Below are 9,595 nucleotides of genomic sequence, written 5' to 3'. Positions count from 1 at the left end.
GCAAATAATTGAATGTTTTTATTTTCTTTAGGTTATCGGCTCACTAGAGTCGTTTATATATTTTAGCCAGGTCTGATGATGAAGTGAGCTTCGAAATCGATAACCTAAAGAAAATAAAAACATTCAATTATTTGCCTCCCTCTACTTACCTGCTACATTAAATATATCCAAATAATTCACATGGGGCAATACATCAATAAAAAAAAAAAAGATTCATGATATTAATGTGCTGTTTGGCAGCTTCTTCGGTTGGTGGTAGTGAGGCTAAACACAATTCTGAATTTAAGCTTTGCCTTGAAGTCATTCGCATATATAGTGTGTGACGTAACTGGTTAATATCATGAATCTTCTTTGGACACCGGTACATATTTAATAGTTATTTATGTATTAAGGGCATAATAATGATGTTCTTTCACTACTAGCGTCTGATGACATGATTATTAACCTTTTTTCCACTTGTAAAGTAGGCTTTCTCGGCAGTTGTTCAAAGCGGTTAATAATGTGAACATTATTAACTAGTAGTCAATAATGAGAACTGTCACGCTGTCACTTTTAGAAAACACAACCCCAAATTTGGCTCAATAAACATTTAGACAAGTTCTCTAAAATGAATAATTGCCACCATCCGCCATTTCCAGAGGAATTCCATACCTAAAATTATCACATTTTGAAAAAATTCGAACGAAATTACTCTTTGAAAATATCTCGATGACAGAACAAAATACGGCCTGTTTGACTTGAACTTCTACACACTTGATTGACATGTTAAATTAAGAAACAAAAAATTCTGTCCAACCGTTCACTTTCTTATCAATATAATATGTTAATTTAGAGGACTTCAAGTGCTAGTAGTGAAAAAAATAGTATATATACCACGGTAGAGAAGTCTATTATTGCCTTTGCACCTTACACCCCTCGGCGCAAGCGCCTCGAGATGTAATCTTGGTGCTCAGGCAATAATACTGTACTTCTCTACCTTGATATATAATGTACTATTACAATAAAGACCTTTTCTTCTGTAGTGTAATAATTCATTTTGACGTGTAGGCAACAAATGCGGTAGGTAAATCATGGCCAACCAATTCTTTTACTAATTTTTATACTTTTAAAAAGGGCTTATGGCCGTTTGCACCGACAAATTTAAGTGGAGCTTAACTTAATCGTAGCTTAAAATCCATGGCAACGATTATTGCCATTATTCTCATGGATTTTAAGCTAAGCTCCGCTTAAATTTGTCGGTGCAAACTGGCACGCTTTTTTGGTGACACCTAATGCCGATTTTAATTATCTATCCCAGGCTTTTTTTATTTTTTTTTAGGTTCAAATGGGCAGCAGGAATTGATGAAAATGTATTTTTCCATGTTATTTCCCTATGTCCCGCCGTATAATCAGCCACACTGTATAATCATGGTTGGGTACATTTATGTTTCGTATTTTGTAAAGGAGCTATCAAAATAATAATTTTTAGAGAGGGCAAAACGCGGTCTACGCCTGGCTACGGACCTGAAAACAGGCCGAAAATATGAAATACGGGATCGATGTATTGTGTGTTGCCTACTACATAAAGGGTTCTTGAACGGAGAAGGGAAGATTGACTATAAATACAACTCAAGTTGTAAATTTTGGAAGGAAGAAGAAAAAGATTAGAAAACGTCCCGGTTGTTTTTTTCCCCCCCAATTTTGTTGTTCATAAACTAAACAAATGCCTTGAATTTGTAAGTATCAAATTCAATGGCAGATGTATCGATAGTGTTGGTATTCCAGATTACACCCGGTAGATGGCGCAAATCTTCGTGTCGGGTTAGCGAGCGGGAGGGGACTTCAATCAACTTTGCTTTCTTTATTAAAGTGCGTGTAAGGCGTTCTTCATATCAAGGTAAAAATAGATGTCAAATCGTAATTTTCGCGAATAAATGAATAAAAGTGAAATGCGTAAGGGTCTGAACAAAACGAGCATCGTAAATTTCTAGATCGAGGGCGAAGAAACAGGTAAAAACTCGTCCGTAGTTTTGTTTGCTTTTCTCATCCTCCATTTGACAATGGCGAAGCCATTTTACGTTTCTAAAAATTATAAATTTTTTATCTTCAAACATCCGCTTTGAGATTAGATTGCGTTGCTTTATTTTTTACGGTTCACTCAACGGAGAGCTTCGTTCATTTCGAAATTTCGATATTTCACAGTTTCGGCTAACGGTGAAATTTTTGACCCAATTTTAGCCCCCCCCTGTTCTGTTTTTTATCAGTGATTTTTTTACAGGTTACTTTTTCTATTAATTTGGTCTATAACTGCATATTGTAGACGGCCAAAGTGGTGTGGGTTTTATAAACCCAATTTTTTTATTACGCTCATTCGAATATTATCGCCGATCCTGCAATCATGATGACCGATACGCTTACCACCAACAATCACGTCGTTCCACTACAAACTAAACTGTAACGTGCAGGTATTTGTGTGTAACCCGTACTGATTTCGCCTGTTGTAGTGACGACAAGCTGGACGATATTGGATGGAAATCGAAGTTAAAAGTACCCCCGAAGGATAAACGGATAAAAACTAGTGTAGGTAACTTTCTGACGGTTGTACGTTGATTTCTAATCGTAACAAATAGGACGTGACGGACACACGTGGCAACGAGTTCGAAGAGTTCTGCTTGAAACGCGAATTGCTCATGGGAATATTCGAGAAAGGATGGGAGAAACCGTCACCTATACAAGAGGCGTCCATTCCGATCGCGCTTTCGGGCAAGGACGTGTTGGCGAGAGCGAAAAACGGCACGGGCAAGACCGGAGCGTACTGTATTCCGGTGCTGGAACAAGTCGATCCCGACAAAGACTACATACAGGCTTTAATATTGGTGCCAACGCGGGAACTGGCGCTTCAAACTTCGCAAATCTGCATAGAGTTGGCGAAGCACCTTCGCGTTCGCGTCATGGTCACGACGGGCGGGACAAATTTACGAGACGATATAATGCGTATATATCAAAAAGTACAAGTAATTATCGCGACTCCTGGCCGAATACTTGATCTCATGGATAAACAAGTTGCCAAAATGGAACAGTGTCGGATTTTGGTACTCGATGAAGCGGATAAACTTCTGTCTCAGGATTTTAAAGGTATGTTTTAAATGCAATGTGCTGTTATCAATGTCAGTTTTTGTTATAAATAGAATTATGTGTTATCAATCTGTGTACTTGAACAGACTGATTACATTCTGATTTTCTTTTCGCTGTAATCAGGAATGTTTTCTCAGAATTTTTCTACATATTCTTTAAATCATTATAATCGCGAAAATCATGCAAATCAATTATAACATTTACAGTCTTTTGTTTTGGGTGCAACTTGCAATTTTCAATAAGCTGTTTTCCTGTGAAAGAGGAAAATCATATGATGACAAAAGAAAAACAATGAAATAACAAAAGAAAGGCAGTATTGCAAAGATATTCATTTTTTCTTCTTTGCACAACACATTATTAAATCAATGTGTACCATTTTCACTTGCATGACGAAAATGGTGTACTGAAAGGTACTTTGTACAGGGTGAGTCAACGATTGCGCGGAGTAACTTAATGCCCTGAAGATAAGATTTTTCGATAGAGTGCTTTTGTATTATGATATGGTTGAATATTCTCTACATTTAAAAAATATTGGGAATTATACAGGTTGCGCCCACAAGGTAGGGCGCCATTTTTTTTAAATAGAACGACCTGTATTTGAATGCATTTTTGAATTCTACGTGTAATTGTACGTCGTTTTTATTAGATGGTGAATATCCGAAAAGCTAGTAGTTTTAAAGATAATTCGATTTTTAGAAAAATTGGGCATTTGAAAGTGTCTGTATATATTGTCAAAAATATTACTTAAATTTTGATTCCAGGTTTTATGTCTTTTATCCTGGGTTAAATAAAAGTCAAATAAATTCATCTATTATGAAACATTAAAAATATAGCTTACAGGGTGTTTTTTTTTGGTAGGTCCAAAGTTGCAAAACTTCATATTAAAAAATCTCACTTTTTTTAAATGGAACACCCTATATGTTTTTCTGTGATCATTTAACTCCTCCAAAAACCTTCAACTTTTGATAATAATGTCCTATACCAGGGGTTGGCAACCTACCGAAACGGAAGAGCCAAAAATTACAATTTACAAAATTTCCCAGTTTTTAGAGCCACAAAAAAATTTTGATTCAATATTATTTGGCTATTTACAGGGTCCTGCAGCAGTGCGTCGGTTTTACCTACATAGCTGACACCTGGTAAAAAATATTGGTGGTTGCGGATCTACAGAAATTATTTTTGAATGTACAGGGTGTCCCATTTTTACGGTGTCAAGAAATAACTGATCTTTTTAAATAGAACCTCCTGCATATTTTTACTTGTTTCAATGCCATTTGTTCAAAGTGCTATAACTATTCTTTTCCAAATGGAACTACCACTATTTTATTTCGCTATTCGATTGTCTTTTGTGTTTTCTTCAATGTTTCTAAGGGGTGCCCTGTGTTTAAACCCTGTAGTTTTTGTTATTCAATATTTTTCACAAAAGTACTCATTAATTAATTAAGTGTTTATACATTGGAGTAGGCTGCTATAATAAAAAAAACAAAAGAATACCAGAAAGTAAACAAGTGTCTCAAATTAGATAATTATTTGCTGCAAGTGTACTTTTATTTAGTAAACAAATAAGATGAATTAAAAAGGCGAATTTCGAACAAATGAACTAATTTCTTTAGATAAATACGGAGAGCCGCAACTTTATATCAAAAGAGCCACATGCGGCTCAGGTTGCCGACCCCTGTCCTATACCTATCTCTGATAGTTTTTGAAATATCTTGGTTTTCCTGGGTTTTATATTTTAATCTTAAATAAGTTATATGTAATTTACATAATAGTGAGGTGGCCATGAAAAAAAAGGCAATTTTTATCTGTCTTGTCCAAAACGAAAATATTGGTTAATTTATTTTTCAAACAATTTATTTTAAGTCCAAAAACTGTAGAATATGTAAAAACATTTGACTACAAAGCAAATTTAATTTAACTCCTAATGTCATCCAGTCAATGATATTAGTTTCATTTTTTTTCATAATTCACCTCGTTATTATGTAAATTAGAACTTATTTCAGATTAAAATATAAAAAGTAGAAAAACCAAGATATTTGTTTATGTTTTTACTATCAAATTTATTCTCCAGTTTTTATAGACTTAAATGAATTATTAGAAAAATGAATTAATAAATATGATTTTAGCTTTGAACGAGGCAGATAAAAATTGCCTTTTTTTGCATGGCCACCTCACTATTGTGTAAATTACATATAACTTATGTAAGATTAGAATATAAAACCCAGGAAAACCAAGATATTTCGAAAACTATCAGAGATAGGTATAGGACATTATTATCAAAAGTTGAAGGTTTTTGGAGGAGCTAAGTGATGACAGAAATATATATAGGGTGTTCCATTAAAAAAAAGTGAGATCTTTTAATATAAAGTTCTGTAACTTTGGACTTTTACTTGACCCAGGATAAAAGATATCAATGGAATCAAAATTTAATTAATAATTTTGACAAATACCCAATTTTTCTTAAAAATCGAATTGTCTTTAAAACTACTAGCTTTTCGGATATTAACCATATAATAAAAAAAGACATACAATTACCTGTTCTTGAAGAAATTCCTCTAGGCCTGAGAACACTTTTGGTTCATGCATGATGGAGCACCAGCCCATTTTAGAATTAATGTTTGTTGTCATTCAGATACAGTACATCCAAATGGTTTGATAAGTACGAAAGAAACATTGATCTGCTCAATCACAAGATTTAAATCCTCTTTGGGGTTTTCTTAAGTCATTTGTTTATTCCACTCTCAGCGAAAATCTTGGAAGACCAGAGGAATCGAATTATAGCCGGCTGTAAGACGATAAGAAATACACCAGGAATATTTGCGCAAATGTGATTGAATCTTGTATCACATTGGAGGGAGCTCATTGTGAAAATTTGTCACAAAAAGAAAACAAATGGAAATTCTGTTGGTTTCAACAGGATGGTGCACCCGCGCATATCGCCGTAATCGTGAGAGAATACCGCAAATTTCCTGGGAAAGGAAAATTTCTCCAAATTTGATCTTGATTTATGCACCAATTTGCTTTGATCTTGCTCCCTTAATGGGGAGTTTGTGTTTTCATGTTGTTCTTTTTATAAACAATTGATCGGTTTAGGATGGTGTAAATGAATCCTTTCTTTTGTTACATTCGAATTTTCATTGTTTTAATTCTTATTGACGCTTTTTTTTTGAATAAAGATATTGTTGTCTAGTTATTTTTTACATTTTTTTATACTCTCTCAAGTACTTATTGTTTAATAATAATATTGTTTAATTCTTGAATGTATTGCGTTGTTTTACTAGAACACATTCACAAATTTCTATTTGTTTAATTAATGACTTTTATGGTTCTTAATATACAGTGATATTTATTAAGAAGAGACATAGGGATTTATGTGTATTGTTTTTCCCTATGTCTAGTTTTAAAAGACAAAATCTCTTCTGAAGGGCGCCTCATTTCATGCATCGAAAATAACTTTTTAAATCAAATAAACTGTCTGTCAGAATAATGAGTTTGAATAATGTTACTGGGTTATCAGAAAATAAATCTCTTACGCTCCTTAAATTGTTACCGGCACTATAACAGTTGACAATATCAACTTTTTATTGTTGGATACATGGCACACGAAGGAAAATAAAAATAAGGAAGCCAAAGCAACAATATTCAAATTAATTAATATGAGAGCCAGATCTTCACTTGTTTTAAGAAGATATTTTGGTTGCATTAAATTTGGCACTTTTCATAAGAGATTTGTCATTTAAATTTCATTTTATGTTTTTCTATATTATGGCTCGACTATTGCTTTCTATTTGTTTCTCACTTTCGAGTGAAGCACTACAATAATGATGTCTAGGTATCAAAATATTGTTATTGATTTTTTTTTAATTAAAGAAATTTTTTTATTTTGTTATGCTTGTAATGTCCACAAGTTATAAACAGTTTTATTTTTTCAGATATGCTTCATCATTTAATTGGAAGACTGCCTGAGGAGAGACAAATATTATTGTTCTCCGCAACCTTTCCGTTAACAGTGAAACTGTTCATGGAAAAGCATCTACGCGATCCGTACGAAATAAATTTAATGGAGGAATTAACGTTAAAAGGTGTAACACAATATTACGCGTTTGTCCAGGAACGTCAGAAGGTGCATTGCCTTAATACTCTTTTTTCCAAGGTAACATTTCGAGAGATTTGAGAGCCATTTTTTTAAATTTTTCGTTGTTACAGTTGCAGATTAACCAAAGTATTATATTTTGTAATTCAACGCAACGAGTCGAATTGTTGGCGAAGAAAATAACAGAACTTGGTTACTGTTGTTACTATATACACGCGAAAATGGCACAAGCACACAGAAATCGAGTGTTCCACGATTTTAGAGCCGGTCTCTGTAGAAATCTAGTCTGCTCCGATCTTTTCACAAGAGGTAGGCACGGACAGGGTGTAACTAATCGAGGCGTACATTGACGTCAGATTTGGGTATCATGCAAATGTTGATGTACCTGTACGCTATATTAACTCGTGTTCTTCAACGTAACTAACTCAGATACTCTTTAGTTATTCAATAGAACACGCACATCACAAAAAAATTAGAGAATGCTATTGATAACTCTCGAACCCCTACATATATTTACACTTCTGTTGTGGTCCTCCTTTCCTTTGCCTCTTTGTGTTTGGACTCCTTCTACACTTCGCTGTTTCTTTTCCTATCCTATCGGTTTTTACATGTTCTTGATTTATGCTATGGTATGTTTATGTTTTCTTGTCGCTTTTTCTTGATTTTGGTTATAAGCCTGCTCTTTGTATGTTTCATGTAGTTATAGTCATCGTTATACTGGTTTACTGATTATTAGTATTGGTTCTACTTTTGAAAAATTGTACAGGGTGGCCAAATAAGAATGCGAGGTACTGTATCTGAGAATCTATCCATTGTAGAGGCTTGCGGTAAAAAAATTTATTACTAAAACGGCCATGAGAAAAACCTGGTAAATTCCAGATTGCAGTTACGCCCCCTAGCGGTCATTTCAGAAACTTAAAAATATTTTCCAGGTTTTTCTCATGGCCGTTTTAGTAATAAATTATTTTTTTACCGTAAGCCTCTAGGATGGACAGGTTTCCCAGATACAGTACCTCGCATTCTTAATTGGCCACCCTGTACAACTAGCAATCAAAATGGCCAGATGATCTTTTTATGATTATTTTCCTCTTTACACATGCTTGGTGATATTAAAATAATAATAATAATAATGTTTGTAGGTATTGATGTTCAAGCTGTAAACGTTGTCATCAACTTCGACTTTCCAAAAATGGCGGAAACATATCTACATCGCATCGGCAGATCGGGCAGATTTGGTCATTTAGGTATCGCGATCAACCTCATAACGTACGACGATAGGTTCGCCCTGCACCGTATCGAGCAGGAGTTGGGCACCGAAATCAAACCCATACCGAAAATGATCGATCCGTCTTTGTACGTCGCCAACTCGGAAGATGAACTTTTGGAAGACGGTAACAAGTAATGTTGTGATCTTACGGATTACTTTGATGTGATTTAATTTAAACTAAAACAGACGATTACTAAAAACGAAAACTTGTAAATAGTAGCGCTCAATTGAACTTTTGATTTTTCTCTCTTTATATCTAAAACAGGAAAAGGATACAGTTTTTGTTAAATTTTTTATACAAGAGATTTATACCTAGCAAACAAAACAAAATTACGGGAATCGTTTCATATTTCACAAAATCGTCACGAGATCTCAAGTCGCAAGAGACTGAGCTCATCCTCGAGTTGCATCTGAATCTCCTGCAGTCTCTTGCGATTGATGATTATTTGCCTCATCGAACGAGACGTCTACATTTGCTAATATTATTTAATTTATTTTGGTAAAAGAAGCTACTTGAACTTATAAATGAATATAAATGAGAGTGATATACTTTAGTTTAAAACTTTACCGGTGATGTGCAGTGGAGAAAGGGACTCCTTAAAATTAAGTTCAACGACTGACTATGAAGGCACGAGTGGACACGAATGATGGATTGAAGCTATGTACTATTAGTACCTAAGATTAGGAGATTCGCTAATCGGTCTCGTATCGGACCGATTATTTTGTAAAGGCTGTGTTAAAAGTTAACTGTTTACATTTCATCCAGTTAGAGTATTTTTTTATTATACAATAGTTGACCAATCGATGTCTACATTTTGGGCAACGCAAACGCGGGGATTTTATCAAAAATTTTTTTTTTTTTTTGCGAAAAAGTTTGCGTTGATTTTAACTTCAAATCAAAATTTACACAACCTCCTTTCGGATTGTTGTTTAACGAGAAATGGGTGGGGCGGGTATTTTTAACACGTTAACATATGTCTTGTAGGGGAAACTGGGTGTCATTCGCATAAAATCGCCTGTGCTCCTTGTGTGTATTGCATCGATCACAGACAACGTGTTAAAAATTCTTACAAAATTGTATGTTGCTTACATGCCTTTTTTTTACGGTTTTGGATTTTTGT

The 9,595-nt window shown here is 34.3% G+C and overlaps 1 protein-coding gene across 2 annotated transcripts; it reads left to right on the top strand.

The window, feature by feature from the left end:
- The first annotated feature begins 1,761 nt into the window (after positions 1 to 1,761).
- On the top strand, positions 1,762 to 8,934 carry LOC116173433 (ATP-dependent RNA helicase me31b). 2 transcript variants are annotated; one of them, XM_031490912.1, is made up of 7 exons: positions 1,762 to 1,876; positions 2,258 to 2,433; positions 2,484 to 2,559; positions 2,610 to 3,114; positions 7,047 to 7,267; positions 7,321 to 7,516; positions 8,347 to 8,934. In XM_031490912.1, the coding sequence occupies exons 2-7, from the start codon at positions 2,378 to 2,380 to the stop codon at positions 8,607 to 8,609; spliced, it is 1,317 nt and encodes a 438-aa protein (XP_031346772.1). In that variant the 5' UTR covers positions 1,762 to 1,876; positions 2,258 to 2,377; the 3' UTR covers positions 8,610 to 8,934. The 2 variants fall into 2 exon arrangements, with proteins under 2 accessions (XP_031346772.1, XP_031346771.1); XM_031490911.1 differs by having other exon boundaries at positions 1,825 to 1,989.
- Positions 8,935 to 9,595: the final 661 nt, after the last annotated feature.

Source organism: Photinus pyralis, unplaced genomic scaffold (genome assembly GCF_008802855.1).
Source record: "Photinus pyralis isolate 1611_PpyrPB1 unplaced genomic scaffold, Ppyr1.3 Ppyr1.4_LG6, whole genome shotgun sequence".
NCBI lineage: Eukaryota > Metazoa > Arthropoda > Insecta > Coleoptera > Lampyridae > Photinus > Photinus pyralis.
The sequence above is the reverse complement of the archived record's forward strand: the minus strand, read 5'-3'. Positions and strand labels throughout refer to the sequence as shown.